At 43.0% G+C, this 18307-nt stretch overlaps 1 protein-coding gene across 1 annotated transcript; it reads left to right on the top strand.

The window, feature by feature from the left end:
* The first annotated feature begins 817 nt into the window (after positions 1 to 817).
* ATP6V1E1 (ATPase H+ transporting V1 subunit E1) lies at positions 818 to 16848 on the top strand. Its single transcript, XM_065406688.1, has 9 exons — positions 818 to 928; positions 5178 to 5243; positions 6849 to 6958; positions 7849 to 7915; positions 11696 to 11785; positions 13280 to 13348; positions 13865 to 13959; positions 15224 to 15311; positions 16284 to 16848. Exons 1-9 carry the CDS (start codon positions 896 to 898, stop codon positions 16344 to 16346), a joined length of 681 nt encoding a protein of 226 aa, XP_065262760.1. The 5' UTR covers positions 818 to 895; the 3' UTR covers positions 16347 to 16848.
* The last annotated feature ends 1459 nt before the right edge of the window (positions 16849 to 18307 follow it).

Below are 18307 nucleotides of genomic sequence, written 5' to 3'. Positions count from 1 at the left end.
CCCAAAAAAGGTAGATGAGGAATAATTTAGGTAACGAAATATCAGGCAAGAGAGAGGAGGCAACAATCTAGTTATTGTATCCCTGATGTACTCCTGTAATGAAATCCTGGAACTGTAGCTCTAAGCCATAAAAGTATAGTGGCTCTCAGTGTCCCCAGGAAGCATCATAAAACCGTCCATATAGGCATCTAAAAGTTCTTGCTTCATCTTGCCCAGCCTCTTGCCACCTTTATGCTCCTTGTCTCTTCCTGATCTTGGCTTCTTGTATTCTTCCATACTAAACCATGTCTGGAATGCTCCATCCACTGTGCCGTCCCGTGATGCACTATTGCCAACCCAAAGCACTGAAAACTATTAAGTTTTTACAAAATAATGTCAGATTCTTTATTTGCCTTCTGGTTTGGGGTCTTTTCAGGTATGTTCAGGTCAGGTTTTCAAGCTTTTTTGGCAACCATAACCCTGGGAATGTTTTTTAAATGAATGCTGCAATTCTCCTGTAGTGAAATGATTCCAGGTACTTGGGCTGTAAGAAAAATACCAAACTGAGCAAGCGCCGCAGCCCCCACTGGAGCCGGGTCACCGTTGCTGTGTCACCTCATAACACTGACAGGCTTGTTCTGGGCTGGTAACTAGGACAGGGATCAACTCCCTGGCTGGGACGGCCCCGCCCCCCGGTCTCACCAAGTCACACTATAGGGCTCTAGCGCGCATGCGCGGCCTGCCCATGACGTCACCCCGAGCCTCGGTTCCCATTGGCGCAGGGCAGCGGTGGTGGGCGGGGTTGGAGTGACGCAGCTCCCGCAGCTGTGACCCGACCGACCGACCGACCCGGATTTGATTCAGTCAGATCCTAAAGAGCCCGGAGTGTCCCCAGCAACCGTCACCCGCCGCAGCCATGGCGCTCAGCGATGCCGACGTCCAGAAACAGGTACCGGGCCCGGCCTGGCTCCTCCGGGGCTCGGAGGGGGGGGGGTCAGGCCGGTGTTCGCGCCCCGGCGTCCCCGGGCCGGGCGGGGCGAGGCGAGGGTCAGGTGTGATTCTTCCTCAGGTCTGGTGCTAGAGCTGCTCCTCCGCGACCCTTCTGCTCTCGCCTGGATCATGCCAGGATCTCGGGCCCTGGTGACGGGGAGGGGAGGGGAGGAGATGGGATGCGGGGGGACAGGTTCATGTTTTTTTTTTTTATTGTATAAAATCTAATGAGCAGGTCAAACAATCTGTATTTAAACACTGACCACTAAAGTACTGAAACAATTTAATGTTATCGTTTATTTCCTGTAATTCACACGTCAGCATATACTACTACTACTAATAAAAAAATCTACACGTGAGGTTTGCAATTCACATTTCATGTCCAAAAAACAGGCCTTGAAATTCCAAAGCACAAGAATTTTCTAGCACTAGTACAGAAATCTCTCACTCTAAAGGCCAGAGAATACACTGCATTGACAATTAAAATAGCATTCCTGGGGCTGCCGATGTCCAAGGCCGTGGGGAACTTTGGGGACAGAGTTCAGGGCCATGGGCCAATACATTCACCCATCCTCAGGTCTCCCCATGGGCTGTGGGATCCTCCCTCGTTTCCTGCCCTAAAGGGCTTGTTGCGCTGCTGTCACCATGCCCAGGACCTGGGCGAGGAGCAGCTGAATTGGTGGTGGTGCTGACCGCATCAGTGCAGTCGGTGCTGGAAAGTGCTGGGGGACTGAGTGGCTGTGGGGGTAGACAGCTACGGGCTGGGAGGCTCTAGCCACCCCCAACAACTTAGAGATTGCATTAATAACCAAAGCCCAGGTTAGGAAGAGAAGCTTGTTTATCTCTCTTCATTCAAAGTGGACATGTTTTTTGTCAAGGTACGAAACTACTCATTAAAACAATAGTCGTCAAAAATAAAAGCTGTCTCATCCCCTGCTGACTGGGATGACGGAGATAGTGCTATTGATATTTAAGCTATTGGTAACCTATTGCTACATTCCTGGCAAAGGTAGCTGAGTAAGAAACCTCTCCCTTCCCCCATTTAAAGAGTGTCTGCTGAAGGAAGAACAGTGACAGCCTTGTACCATGGAGAAACAGCAACTGGAAAATCCTATGAATAATACCCATGCTAGCCGGTGAATAAGGGGATCTGACTGCAAACTGAACAATGGCATTTAAAAAAAACCCAAAACATGTATTGGAAGCACAACACATCTCCCAGTAACATTGGGAGCTCCTGTGTTGACAGCAGACTAGGGGGTTGCTAAAGTATTTGGATGGCTTCTGAAGACAAGAGATGATGGAAGTGGTCATGGTTGATCTTGTTTTTATCATATTATTGTGCAAGTATCAGATCACCCTAACACTCATCTGGTGTTTTGTACATGACATCAGATTATTTTCTACAGAAATTAGGTGTAAACTTGAATTTGATTATAATGGCTGAGCAGTACTCGCTTATAGTCTGGCTCCTAGAGTGTGTAGACTCTTCAACTGTCTAATGACTTTTGTACTTCAGATCTGGAGGGAAAGCAGTCATCTGTGAACAGCAGCCTAGTTTGTGCTGCTCCTTTGTAAATTTCCACTGAAGGCTTGGCTTTTTAAGCTATCTGGCTGTCCTTTTGGGTCCGGACACACGCTGTTCTCATTGACAGTAAATAGTGTCCTTGATAACAAAGTGGTCTGACCTGAATTGCAAATGGTGCACAGTGATGAAAATTGCACCGATCCAGTCAATGCTGGTCAGTGAAGTTTCCTCTCAAGTGATGGGCAGATCAAACAGGTTTGATGCAGGATCAGCTGTTCCTTCTCAGGTCCCGTAAACGCTTACTGCATCTCTTCCATTCTCATTCAGCAAATCTGATTGGCAAAAGACCACTGTGTAGTGAGTACACAAACAGTAACTTAGCATCCCTATTTGCCTTCTGGAGATCCTCCCTTAGCTCCCTACCTTCACTTGCACAACCAAACTTTTTGGCATGTCCTCAGTTATCATAACTTGAGCTGGCACTGTTAGTCACTATGGGACTGAACTTGAAGGGTGAGCTTTGACATTGGAAGGGGAATAGATCTTAACGCTGGAGCTCTGTTCTGTATTCAAATCTAACAACTGTAATATATCTGTAATTGGATTTTGTTCAGCTAAAAAGTAGGGGATGATCCTGTCCTTGTATTAACTGAAAATGCAAAATGCAGTAAACTGCATGACAGGTCAGTATAGGCCCTGATAGAGGTAGGAAACAGTTTGACCTTATCACTTTCAATATGCTCAATATTTTCCGTTTTTAAGAGACCCTCCCATGACCACTTCCAATACTTGGTTCATTCTGCAGACCATAGTTTGAAAATTATGTTGCAGTTGGTTGAATAGTAAGCGAGCCCTTTTGAAGCTAACTTAATACATTACCTGCTGTCTGTGGGAATTTAATCAAAGACTATTACAATTCTTGGAAAATCCACTAGCCTTCTTTCTCTAGGAAACTCTCTTGGGCAAGGGCCATCAATTTTGGGAGAAACTAAGCTCTTTCACAAAAATAAAACTAAGTTTGCCAAATGTCCTATTAAAACTTACACTATTTAGAGATGTGGAAGTCCCATCTTGTTCTCTGCATTCTGCAAAAAACAAAATGAGCTTTTGATCCCCTCAGTCGGGGAACTCAAGCTTTTCACAGAAATAGGGTACTTTTTGATGTTTGCAGGCAATGCTATGTGCTACTGAGATGGCGACATGGGGAAACTTTGTAATGTCACATCATTTCTCTCTTATCCTCTGAGTAAGGAGGCAGAGTTTCTTGAGGCACCCAATGTAATCCTAGTGCTGCCAGAACTAATTCTGCCAAGGAGTATAATGCTACATAACAACTTGGTCGTCTCTCCCAGCAGTGGGTATTCCCAATTTGTATTCTGAGTCCCACTGAGAGACTCTGCTTCCAGCTTAGTTTGAGTTAATTGGCTCCTAAAATCAGAAAATCGCTAACTCTTTTCCTCCCCACCCACTCCCAGTTCTGCTCTCTGAAACAACACCGGAGTTCATCCTTGGTTTGACCTCGCCATTGCTAGAATCACTTTCCTCTGGAGAACTGTGATTCCTTTTTTTATGATGGTCCTTATGCTCTGGACTTCAGAGGATTTTAGAAAGCTGTGGCCCAATGATTCCATCCACAAAGTGGGCCCATAACTAACACTTGGAGTCATATAATCTCTGAATCCGAATTGTTGCTTTGGTTTTGAGAACACCCTCTTCATCCACTTGTTCTGCCCTACGTGTCTCAACTTCTCCATCTATGGCCTGTCTACTCACTTCACTTTCCCCTCATCCCCTGAAGTGCATGCTCTACTGCACATGTTGGCCTGTCTTCCTAATCAGATTCTTTTCTCTGTAGTCATGTGTACAAAGGATGTAAATGGGAATCCTTCCTGCATGTTGCTGTGGCTTGCCTTGTCCAAGAAAAGTCTCTTCGCTACTATCTGTATACTGAAACCTTCTGTACAGCATAGGCCACTCAATGATTAGCATACTGTTGCCCAGAGTTGGTTACAATATAGTTTCAAGTTGCAGTGTAGTTGGGACTGCTATTGAACATGCCCACGCTTTAGTCTGAACTTCTAGCCCAGTCACAGAACGGTGAAGTTTACAACATACTGGAATTGCAACTTGGTCCCCTGAATGTTGCATGTACAGCTCAAATATTGTTTTTAAATAGCTCTAGCTAGAAAGGTTCATGTATGCAGGTCCTTGAAGCAGTTCATAATGCACTTTAAGCTTCTCCCCACCCACCACAGACTATTGCACAACTTTTTAAATATACTTATAATCCGGGCTTTGGAGTGAAGCCTGGAGCGCGGAGCAGCTCCGGAGCAGTGGAGCTGCAGGTTTTTGCCTGGAGCTGGAGCAGAGCCGGAGCACAGCTCCAAAGCCCTGCTTATAATCCAGGGAAGATCTGCTGATGCTATCCAGAGAAATGGTGTTAGATGGAACCTTGTCTAAAACAGCCCCTGGCTGTTTCTCTTCTAAACTCGTGTGACTTGTTTGCTTGTTAGGTAGGAGGAAAACAAGAACCACTACAGTATGTGAGATGGGATTGGGAGGGGGGTGTGTGTGTGTGTGTGTGTGTGTGTGGAAATATTGTGGAGTTCAAAAGAAAAGTTTTTTTTCCTCGAGCAAGTGCTTCTCAGCAGAATGTAACTGTGTGTCTATTCTATTACAGATCAAGCATATGATGGCTTTCATCGAGCAGGAAGCCAATGAAAAGGCTGAAGAAATAGATGCCAAGGTAACGAACAAAAAAAGCCATTAGATGGTTTAATGTCAAGAACTCCAAAAGGAGGTGGATCGCATCTGACATTCTGAGTTGCTTCCCAGTCATACCATCAAAACCAGTTCTACAATATTCCTAGAAGCCACGTTATTTTTTTGTCATGTAATTCCTGTATGTGGAGCAAGTTAACTACTGAATAAAGTTAAATATTTTAGTTTGTGCCAAATTAATACAATCAAGGGAACTGAGCTGAAGCTGCCCTTTCACCCGGAGTCTCCTTATTAATGCCTAGATGTGAACACATTTGTACGCAAGATCACATGTTGATTTGTTAATACTTCAGGGGAGTTAAGGGTAGCGTGAGCATGGATTTTGCATAAAACAGACTGGATTAAATTGGTCCTTCTAACTTCAGTGGAGTTACAGAGATGAATGTGACCCATTTCTACATTTGTTTTACTTGGGGCTTGTGTACACACAAACTTTCACCAAAATAACTAAATTGGTTTTAATTCTCACTTCTTGTTTTTGGTGTAAATCTGTGTGTGGATGCTCTTATTCCTGAATCAAAATAGGACAGTTAAACCATTGCCAGCTATGATTTGCAGCCATGTTAAGGAACCACAGCATAGATTTAAATAGAGTTGGGGGGGAAAGCATGAACACTTCTATGTTAACAAAATGGAATGCATTATGCCAAAGTTGTAAGGATCCACTAATCAATCATTAGTGGTTGACTACATTACACATTAGGGCCAATTATGTCAGTTCATATTGGAAAAGAAGGTCTCAAGTATGGATCCGTTGGAATGATAGCCAATGTCTTGTTGAAATGAGATTGTGAATAGGATCAGTTTAGCACAGAAGTTTACATGCTAGAAATACTTATGCAAAGTGACTGAGCAAATACATTGCTTATTTTTTCTTATTTCTGAAATCTAAAATGGGCCCTATCGCTTCTCTCAAAGTATGGGTAAATAGTCAAGACTCACGCCACTTTTGTAGCTGGATATTTGTAAATAGTGTACAGCTCTTACCATGTTTTCATATGTGAGGGGACCAGCCATGCTCTAAGAATGCAGTAACTCCCACGTGTATCCTTGTTTACGGCTTAATGGTAAGTGGTTCAAGAACAATAAATAATTGTGCTAAGTTGACAGTTATAATATTTAGTGATTCTTTCAGAATCTCTCCCATCACCTTTACTGCTGCAGTCAAAGATTAAACCAATTCTAGAGTTCAGACAGAACAAGTGTCGTGGATTGGACTTCTGGTTACTCCAAGTTAGCCTACTAGTCTTTGCTCACTCGCTGATACTTGAGAATTGTATATCATCCCTATTTCAGGAATAAAAACTGAACAGGAAAGCAAATGATAGGTGCCAAACAAGGATGTTGCAGTGGTCAGATTAACTGAGCAGCAATTAGTAAGGCCCTAGTTCAGCAAAGAACATGCTTAAATCTCACTGACTTCAGTGAGATTTAAGGTACATGCTTAAATGCTTTGCTTAATTAGTACCTTGAGTCTCCTCACCTAGCCTTTAGTTTAGTGAAGTGAATTGAACTTAGTATCTTCTAAAAGTCTATGGAGTCGGCCTCACTTTCAACTGTTTCTCTGTAGGCAGAAGAAGAGTTCAACATTGAGAAGGGTCGCCTGGTGCAGACACAGAGACTGAAAATCATGGAGTACTATGAAAAGAAGGAAAAACAAATTGAACAACAGAAGAAAATGTAAGTCACTTAGGCTGCCTGGCTTGCTACAGAGCTTGAAAAAATCAGCAGCTTGCCAGTGATACACAAACAATCTTTCGCTAGCAAGTGGAGAGGACGTAGCTAAACATTTCTGCAGAATGTGAATTTTCACATATGAAAAAAGGTTTAAATCCTTACTGTTGAGAAGAAAATTTGAATGTGGACTTGAGGCACTGTAATCTTCCTGAATCTGCAGACACACTGTTGCTACTGTTTACAGCTTTCTCAAACACATCAAAATTGGCAACTCTTACAGCAGCAAAGTGAAGCTGACTTGGCATTGATGCTCCTTACAGGAAAACATGTCCCAATAAATTGAGGCTAAGGGGTGGATAGGGAATAGTAGACTCCAGCTCTTCCCCAATTGAAAGAGTCTGGATTGATTTGTGGTAAGGTAGGGAAGAGAAAACTCTCGCTTCCAGCAGCTGAGGGTACATTAGGGGCCTTGCTGGCAAGCTTCAGATACATCAGCCATAGGCTAATTCTAAATAGTCCCACGCAAAGTGCAGGGATAATACCTAAAGAGAACAGCAGATGTGGTGGAGAGGTCTAACAAACTCTTTATGCTCTGTCCTGCTCCATCGCTGGCACAACTAATTCTATCAGTATTGGTCTTGGTGGCTAGTTTCTCTTGAGTAGTTTTTCTGGTTTTGTTGTCACTTGTGCAAATTCAATGGAGGATGGCTTTTATAGTAAGCGAGGAATTTATCATAGCTGCTCTTGAAGCAGATTCCAATAAGTGAACGAGCTTGCGTTCAACACATAATGTGTTGCTCTAACATGTAAAGCATGCAATTAAAATATTTGCTGCGCCACTATCGCCATCTAAAGCTTGATGCACTGATTCAATTTTTCCATGCAACTTGCAGTCAGATGTCCAACCTGATGAATCAGGCAAGATTGAAGGTCCTCAAGGCAAGAGACGACCTTATTGCAGTGAGTATATATTGCCTCTATAGTAAAGGGACAGGGGATTCTCCCCATCAGAAGTTAAGGAATTACCCGATCCAACCACTAAACAAGCATCTGAATTTTTTTTTTTATAGTGATCAAATGAGATGTGTACTTGAAGCATACATAGACTAAAAAAATGGCTTTGCTATCTGACTTTAAAAAAACATTCTTAGTTGGTGGCTTTCTGTACATGTGAATTCAGGCTTTTTTGGCATACACTAGTATTGTGTTTTCACAGCTACACTTTGCTGTTTAGGGAAGATATATCTGTCTGCCAGGAATCTCAGTTGCAGTGTGTGGTTGAGTTCAGCCCTGTGATTTTTATTCACAGAATGGGAAATGTCTCTTACTTCCTCTTTTTGCACTCAATTGTGTAACTGGGTGACAAGAGGCCCACAAAATGCCGAGTTGCTTCAGGCAACTAGAACTGAATGTATGCAGTGATACTGAATGGCTGGGCTTCAGCAAGCTTGACGAGCACTTCCTGTAAATAATTACTACCAGAAAAATCCACATAGTGGACTGTCTCTCTCCAACAGTGGCCCAGGATGGATGGAAAGGCTTTCCTCTTGGTCTATCTGGTGGACAGTTTATGCCTGGGAGCATGAAGACTTATAACCCCTGTAATCATCTTGTCATAGATAATATATCGGTTACATTCACTATGAATAACGGTAGCCATACTCCAATGTTACGAAAGGCCTCAGTTATAGCTTCTGTGAGAATAACCTGCCAATCCCAGGATATGTAAAGTCCCTTGTCCTGTCTGAGGCACACTCTTGTGTGTTTCAAATACTAGGTGATGCTGCTGAGCCATCAGATAGTCCTGTTTGTGAGAACTACAGAAATCAAGAATAAAATACCATCTGTAGTATTGCTTATTCACAACACTGTTCTGAAAAAGGATTTGGTAGGAGGGGATATCAGCATAGATATAGGATCTTTGATTCTTTCATCCTAGTGCCACATTTGTCAACCATTGTGAATTTGGTGAGATTTCTAATACTGTGTATTTAGAGGAGAAGGGTGGGGAAAGAGTTAACTCAACTCCATTGTGAAATGATCTATGTTGAATAATCTCTCCCTGACCATGCTTTGAGCTGACACAGTCACATGCTTCTGAATGGTGCATAAGACATTTCCTTCCTCATTCTAAAGTATTTCAAGTCCTATTGTACTAGTTCAGTCTTACCTTCTTGTTACTTGGTCTTCAAAAGGCTGGCCAGTAAGGGATGGGCACTTCCAGAATTTTTGGCTTCTAGGGCAGAAGGCATAACTAGGTTTGACAGTGAGGGGAACTCGGGATGGTCTTGTTAATACTCTAGCATTCAAAACATAATACACACTCTTGTTTATCAAGACAGACTTTCCTGCCCCATGGAATCACTTGTATCGGGTATTTCCCTGCTTCTGTTTTAAAGGTTACAACAGCACATCATGGGGTTGCGTCTACTTATATATGTACCATAACGTTTCAGTTTGGGGGACACACGACTGTACTCAGATCGAAACTTTAGGATATTTTATTTTTCTGGGGCATTGAGGAAAGAATATTTGAAGGGGAGATGATATGGTAGATGGGAGCAGAGTAACAGGGCAGCAGCAGAAATCCTTAAACATGGACTCTAAAATAGTATGAAGGACCTCTGTGAAGTCAGACTTGATGCTCTGTTGCCTCGGAACAGAGAATCCAGACTTTAATGTCAAAATTTACACTGACAGATGCAGCATTTTACATAATATACAAAAGACAAATAGAGGTCCACAGCCATATTTATTTGAGCTCTTTCAATAGATTGAACAAAGTATCTATTTTTATTAATGAAAACAGGACACTAGGAGCTATTAAAAATTAATAGCAGAACAGGGATCTGGGCTGTGAGAATAATTAGTCTCCCTTAGGCCATGTTTAGGATGTACTATGCTGCTTTGACTACTTTATAGATCTTATCTTAGAGTATCTAACTTCTCAAAAGTGAAGACAGCCAGGTGAGCATTCAAGAAAAATACTGCTATTCTTTGGTACTGAATTCAGTCTAAATTTAATGTCCCCTATTGTAGGCAGTACTATTCTCCCAGGCTGGAGTCTTCTACCAGGCCAGTTCTAGAATGTTATGATCACTTTGCAGATTTGCATTTTGCATGTGAAGGATTTCCGTACAATTTTGGGGTAGGAAAAAAAAGTTGTAGTTGACTGCTCTCTTAGGCAGCCTGCAGTATATCATAGAAATGTAGGGCTGGAGGGGACCTCAAGATATCACCCTGTCAATTCAGTCTCAGCCTGGTGGGGATAATTTGTACCTAGACCATCCCTGACAAGTGTTTTGTCTAATCTGTTCTTAGAATCTTCCAGTGATTGGGGATTCTACAACCTCCCTAGGTAACCTGGTTCCAATGTTTTACTAGCTGTAATAATTAATTAGAAAGTTTTTCTTAATAGCAAACCTAAATCATCTTTGCTGCAAACTAGGCTGATTACTTCTTATCCTACCCTCAGTGGCCATGGGGAACAATTGATCACCATCTTCTTTATGACAAACTTTTACATATTTTAAGACTTGTGGCCTCCCCTCAGTCTTCTCTTCTCTTTAGACGAAATGTCCCTAATTCTTTCAACCTCTTAATAAGTCAGATTTTCTAAACCTCTTACCATTTTTGTTGCTCTCTTCTGGACTCTCCAGTTTGCCCACCTCTTTCTTAAAGTGTAGTACCCAAAACTGGATACAGTTCTCCAGCTGAGGCCTCGCCAGTGCTGAGTAGAATGGGACAATTACCTCACATTGCATAAATATGACATTTCTGTTAATACATCCCTAAATGTCAATTTGCGCTTTTTTGTTTTTGCAATAGCATCACACTGGTTCATTCAATTTGTGATCCACTATAACTCCTAGGTTCCTCTTCCACAGTGCTGCTGCCTAGCCACTTATTCCCCCTGTTGGATTTGTGCATTTGATTTTTTTTTTTTTTTTTTCCCTCTTCCTAAGTGCAGTACTTTGCAGTTGTCATTATTGACTTTCATCTTGTTGACTTCAGACCAGTTCTCCATGATCTGCTGTCATCCTGAAGCAGCAGACAGTAGGAGAAACAACTCTAGCTCATTCAGCTAGAATAGCATTAATGAACTGAATAAGCATTGCTTGTGGCTAGGTAATCCTTTACTACAGTAGAACCTCTGAGTATGAACACCTCGGGAATGGAGGTTGTTCGTAACTCTGAACAAAACATGATGGTGGTTCTTTCAAAAGTTTACAACTGAACATTGACTTAATAAGCTTTAAAATTTTACTATGCAGAAGAAAAATGCTGCTTTCCCTTTTATTTTTTTAGTAGATTATGTTTAACACAGTACTGTACTAGTTTTTGGGGGGGGAAGAGGAGGGAGCGGGGAAAGGTCTTTTCTGCTGTCTGAGTGTGTACTTCTGGTTCCAAATGATGTGTGTGGTTGACTGGTCAGTTTGTAATTCTGGTGTTCATAACTCTGAGGTTCTATTGTACTATGATTTTTCCTTGCCTATAAAAAGGAATTCGTACTTAACATTCACTTTGGGTACTGAACAGGGTAGTGGGGAAAGAGAACCTTTTGTGAAAGCTGTTGCTCAGTGCACACAGAGATGAGGGTCTGGACTGAATTATCAGCTGCACTGTAAACTTGCTTCTTGGCAGGGTACATAGCTGCACTAAGAGTACAGGAGGATGGTAGGCATAAAACCAAATGGAGAAACAGGAGGACTTTGCTGACCTGATCTCTTCTTTCTGTAGGATTTGCTGGCTGAGGCCAAGCAGAGACTTGCCAAGGTGGTGAAGGATGGTGCCAGGTACCAGACATTGCTGGATGGACTGGTTCTACAGGTAAAATACTCAAGCCATAGTAAAAGGCTGACTGCATCCCTAGCCTCAAACACAAACCCTCTGTAGGAGTACTACTGCTGTTTGGAGACTACCTTGAATAGACCTATTTAAAACTACCACTTTCGCTATACTTCCCAATCTTCGCTCACAAGGCCCCAGTGTACTTGAGATTGGGAAGAGGTGGGTGGGGTGCAGAAACCTTAAATTCTTGAGTACTTTCATCTGAATATGAAAGAAACAAAAACACAATATAATGGTCACAAAACACAATATAACTGCTTCATCTTAAGCTGTCCTTAAGTGAGCACAGCTCAGGAATGCACACTTCAGGAGAGATGTGCACATCTCGAGTTTCTACTGCACATACTCAGGATGAACTCCTCAAATGCACACTCTGGAAAACATCTCCTTCAACCCCCGCAAAGTTTAGCAAAGTGCACAGTCCTGTCTGTTTTCATTCCAAATTTTACACCAAATCCAGATTTGTATGGCTGTAACTTTGACCAGGTTTTTTCTGTGGTTTGGTCTGTCTGATAGATGCTGCTCCCCTAAACTACATGTCTGGCTAAAAATTCCACTTTAGGCTTTTTTAGCCCCATAAGTTTTACTTTGGGAATTCCTGCAAATGCAAGTAAGGGTTTTAATGGAAACTTGTACCTCAACTATAGTGGCCACCACTGGCAACTGCTGTAATACAAGAGCTTGTCATAAATATTACCCCATGTCCTTTTGCTAGGAACTCTTTAAAGTGTAATTAGCAGTCTAACAGTTTCTGTTCTTTCAAGTCTTGTTTTTGATCCAGTATTTCTTTCCTCTTGCCACCCTCAGACCCCTCAATGTTAAGGGTGCCTTGAAACCTCTAGTCTACGTTACTCCATAGCAGGGATTAATAGTGTACTTCTAATTGCCTGTCTTACTGTCAGGCCCTGCCTGTTGCTGTTCACTTGCACACTGGATGACCCAACCTCTCTGTGTTTTGGAAAGAACGTTTGTCTTTGTCAGAAGTCTGATGCACTATGTGGTCTCCAGCTTGTACTACTGTCCACTTATTCCTGTAACAGTTTGGCACAGTTGGTGGTATCTGTTCAGAGACCAAAGACTGCTGCATGCCTTAACTAGTAGCTGCATATTTGCTCAGTCTAGGGTGTGACTGTTGACTCTTAGCCTGCCTTTTCTCATTCTTCTCAACCAACCCTCAGTGTTGTCCAGATTTAGTTGCTGTTGCACCCCAAAATCAGGATTATTTACTTCCTGCATGAACAAAACCATTGGTTCCCATGGGTTGCCCAGTAATCGATAGCCAGTCCTATTTCAGAATGACAGTAAAAAGGGGACTTGTAACCAATGAACTTTCATCTTCACTGTATGAAATAAGTAATGGCAGAAAGTTGCTTAGTCTTATAACTAATCCCCAAAAATGACAGGAGCGGATGAATCAATTATAAGATGATGGGCGTTTCCTTCATCTCCTCTTACTATAGTTGTCTCATATAGGGTTTCTACCAGCTGCTTGAGCCCAGACTGAATGTCCGTTGCCGGAAACAGGATCTCTCTATGGTTAAGGTAAGGGGGTTCTGGCTACAGTAGCGTAAAATGTCTCCAAAAACAAAGCCAGGGGATTGTGACTGCAAAGGTCTCCCACTTGGAACCTGTTAGGCAAGATAAGAAGGCATGGGGCTGGGGCGATTCACTACCAAGTAAAACACTTCTGTTGCAAATACCTCATCTCTTTCATGATATGCTCTTCAGGTTGGGGAGTGCCTTCCTCTGTTTGAAAAGCACCTAGCAAACTTTAGGTTCTGCTATAATATAAGGAATGATGACAGCTGCTACTGGTTCAAGATTCAAAGGGAGGAGTAAATGTGTTGCAAAGTAGGTGCAAACCATTTTTCCTACAGCACCACCTTCCCGGAGAGGCTGAACTAATGAATGAGATTGAGGCACCTAATTGATTATTTCCCCTCCGTGCCTGTTCCACTAATGCAAACTAAGTAGCCATCAGTTCTGTGCAATGCTAGCAGAGGGCTCCATGTGTCTTTCAAATCTCTGGCCTGAAGTGGAATATCTATTGTGTTCCAGGCTGCTGTACAGAAGAGCATCCCCATCTACAAAGCTGCTACCAAAAAAGACATTGATGTTCACATTGACCAGCAGACATTCCTGCCAGAAGATATGTAAGGAATACAGTAGCTTTTCGTGCTGGGTAGTAACTTGTTGGAGATTCAATGCACTGTTAACTGTTAAGGGAGTCTGAAACATCTCTTATGGGAAATGGCAAAAGGAGTACCACTGAGAGCACATCTGCCACTAGTTAGTGGGAGTTGACTCCTCCTGACACTGAAGATCTATTCTCTTGCCTGCTGTGCAGTTTCCCAGGCAACTAAAGATGAGAGTTATCTTGCTGCAGCCTCCAAACCAATTCACAGCGCAGGGGAATGTTTGGTCTAGGCCAGTGGTTCTCAAAGCCGGTCCGCCGCTGGTTCGGGGAAAGCCCCTGGCGGGCCAGGCCGGTATGTTTACCTGCTGCGTCCGCAGGTTCGGCCGATGGCGGCTCCCACTGGCCACGGTTCGCTGCTCCAGGCCAATGGGGGCTGCAGGAAGCGGCACAGGCCAAGGGATGTGCTGGCCACCCTTCCCGCGGCGAATCGCGACCAGTGGGAGCCGTGATCAGCCGAACCTGCGGACGCGGCAGGTAAACAAACCGGCCTGGCCCGCCAGGGGCTTTCCCTGAACAAGCGGCAGACCGGCTTTGAGAACCGCTGGTCTAGGCAAGAGCAGTTAGTAACTCAGTATAACTTCTCAGTCTGTTAGAGGTGAAAGGAATGCAAGTGAAGCCGAAGTTTAAGGTTCAACATAAAGCAAAGAACAAAGCTGTGAGGGGGAATGTGTGGTTTATAGGTGTCCAACTGATAGGCTTTGTCCTCCAAAACTGCCAGAAAATTGGTTCTGTAACATAGAAAAGAACACTTGAATGATGCACTCAAGTTAAGATCTAATGAACTTGTTACATAGAGCTATGAATGGTACAAGAAATAACACTTCTAAAGGTATCTGTATAGTACATTGCCTCTTTTCCCAAAATCTGAAAATTAACCCTCGTAGCCTAATTTATATTTATTGGGTGGTGGAGAGAAGGCTCAGCTGATTGACTGAAGTAATCATTTTTCATACCTAAAATTTCCCTAGGTCCAATCTATCCTTAAAACACTAGGTGGTGATGACCCTAACCCATTAGGATGCTCTGCAAACACCATTGTTCGGGCTGTCTCATTCTCTTCATCAGGTTATTTTAGCTTCCACTGTAATGGGAGTAAGATTGGAGTCCATTTAAAGGCAGAAAGGAGGCCACACACTTCTATTGATTCATCCCTTTGACACACATGGGAGAGTGGCTTTTTGTCAAGTTGAGGTCTATTGTAATGTCTGTTTTCTCTCTAGTGCTGGAGGTGTTGAGCTCTATAACAGTGATGGTAAAATCAAGGTTTCCAATACCCTGGAAAGCCGGCTGGATCTCATAGCCCAGCAGGTGAGTTTGGGAAAGAGGGAGTTGGAGCCCTCCGTACTCAATCTGCTAGGCTTTCTCCTTTCATGCCATGTTCATCTTGATTGGTAAGGTGGAAAGCTTCATCTTGAAGTCAGCATCCCTTAGTCTCAATAATCCTCTTAATCTTCAAAATAACTTCTTATGGGATCAGGTCTCTTTAGATGGATAACAAGCAAACGGTTGAAAAAAGTAGACTTGAAAATTAAGCTATCCAGCTGGTTGTATGGAGGTTGGGGAGGAGCACATCTCTACCACAGTAAGAAATCCTCTCTTCAGAGTTTTATGCTCAGCTAGGTTCTTGAGAAGCTAGATTATTGAAAGACTAAGTCTCTAAAGAACCAAACTGCATTGAAAGATCCTGTTACTGAATAGTACAAAAATAGATGGTGTTCATAAAGCTCTACTGCTAGTGGCAGTACATGGGCTAATAGAGAACCATTCCACTAGACAATGTGAGAATCTTCTAAAGTCCAGTGTAGAAGGAAGACCTTGCAACCCCACCATGCCTCCAATGAATCTTGGTTTTGGCAATATAAACCTCCATATTCAAAAGACTAAATTCTGTCCTTGGGAGAAATTTAGGACAACTATTCTAGAAACAATTCTGTGTCCATAACTAATGCAGATCATGGATTTGATCTAGGTGGGGTGATCACATGCCTGAGCTTAACAGGTGATCCCTCTGGCTCAAGCTGCAACAGTGTTAATGATTGCAGTCTGCTCACAGTGAGAAACCACCACCAGTATCTGGCAGGTGAACTTGTAAATCCCCTAAAGAGTTGGCTGCACTGACAGAAGTCCTCTATTAATTCATGGCTCCAGCATGGAACTGCAGCTTAGGATTTCTTAACTTTTGTGCATATTAAGTTGCTGTTAGTGCTTAACTATTTTAGTATTTATTACTGTGCTGTTCTATACAAAGCCTCTTAACTGGTGCACCCACTCTCTCAACAGATGATGCCAGAAATCCGAGGGGCACTCTTTGGTGCCAATGCCAACAGGAAGTTTTTGGACTAAGCCTGAGGGAAAGTGGAATCTGTTCCACTGCCATATTGAGGAGAGATGCAAAAAAGCATCTGGTCATTTAAACCCTAAAAAAAAAAGTACCTTTTCAATGCTATAATGTGTTGTCCAATGTGTGTTCTTCAGTGGAATAATTTTGCATAACTGCTGCGCTTTGCCTGACTTATCAAGTGGTTACAATGTATTAATCAAAATGAGGTGAAGACCAACCCGTCCAGAAGTGACACTGGAGAATGGATGCAGTTGGGCTCTTGGCTTGTCCTGCACTCCCGTGGCTATAGTAAAATTAGTAATTGTGAAGTACTATGCTGCCCATGGGAGCAACTTTTCCAGTTAAGGGCTTCTCAGTGTTCTGTTATACAGAGGGCATGCAACCCTTCCCTGGGTGAGAAGTGTAGCTTGTTACTTGGTCAGGCCCAGAGTTTTCTGTTCTGTATATGTGCGTAAAGTCTGAGCCTGTACTACTTAATTTATTAAAAATAAAAAGATGTGTGTACACGGAGTGCACTGTAGTCTTTGACCAGCATGCTGTGACTCGAGTAACTAGAAGAGGTTGGGTAGGGATGTCTAGGTCAACAGCTAAGTACATCACATCACCAGCTCTAACAGGATCTTCTGTCTGTAGGTACTTGCTAACTATATTTAGCACACTTGAGTTGAACTCTGTGTGACCTGATTCCTGTGTAGAGAGTTTTATAGGAGAAAGATATTAAAATACTCCTGGGGGAATTCTGCACCAAAAAATTAAACTCTGTAAAATTTGTCAAAATAACACTATATAATCACACCAGTTTAAATTATTTTGGTGACTTATTTCAAAATACTTGTCAGCAAGTATGTCTGTGACACACACACACACACACACACACACACACAAAAATATTCCCTCAGGAGTAGTGTTAATACACCCCCTACCTCACGGAGCTCAGCTGCAGGCCTCCCCCTGACCCACTTACCCCCACCTCCTAGGGGCCAGATGCAGGCCTACCCCCCCCCCCCTCCCCCCAGCCCAGACACACTCACCCCCTACCTTCCTGGAGCCCAGGTATCCAGAGGGAGAAATAGCCTGATGCTGGGCTTGCACAGAGTTTCCTGCATGCCACCTCCTTCCTTCAGGGCATGCTGGGAACTGCAACTGTTGGGAACCCTTCAGTTCCCTCTCCCCAGCCTTATTTTCTGTTTGCCAGCTGGGCTCTGCTGAGTGCAGTGGCCCCTAGTGGTGACTAATATCTCTGCAGCCCATTTCGGGGGGGGGGGGGGGGGAGAGGAAATTCTGCACTGCACAGGGGTGCAGAATTCTCCCAGAAGTAATTAAAAGTACCTTTAATACAGTGCTCCTGTAATCAGTGCAGTTATCAAATTAGCAATAAGCAGCAAATACTTTGTTCTGCAGAACTAGCTTTTTGTAGTAGTTTAATAGGTAGTAGAAATATTAAAATACATATGAACATAGTACTGGATCATAATACAACATTTAGCGAGTAAGCTAAAATATTGACTCATAATGCTACTCAATCAGCTGGATTCGCTGGTTTGCAGAGGCCTCCACGTTCTATAAATAGAGCTTGGACGGCGTAAACAAATGAGCTCATTAGACTAGAGTGTGTGAACTTTCTTTCCCAGAAGTAGAGAGGTAATGTGCACAGAATAACTGCTCTGGCCAGGAAGAGCAGGCGGTATATTTAAGTGGTTCCAAGTGGTATTTACTAACATTTGGTTTTGATTGGCTTTTGATACACTTAAGATAAAAATCTGAGTCTCAGAGCATTGTCACGGCTGCAAGTTGAACTGATGGAGAAGTTCTGTCAGTACATTAGCACTGTTAACATTTAAGCTAATAGTCTGACTAAGGGAATCTAGGACCAGCCTCCTTCCTAAATGTGAGGCAGTAGCTCCCCTTCTGGCATTGGACGGATAGAATTAGAGTGAGACAGTGTTAAGGGTGGCTTACTAGC

This window comes from Emys orbicularis, chromosome 1, assembly GCF_028017835.1.
Source record: "Emys orbicularis isolate rEmyOrb1 chromosome 1, rEmyOrb1.hap1, whole genome shotgun sequence".
Taxonomy (NCBI): domain Eukaryota; kingdom Metazoa; phylum Chordata; order Testudines; family Emydidae; genus Emys; species Emys orbicularis.
This window is presented reverse-complemented; position numbering and strand designations above follow the sequence as displayed.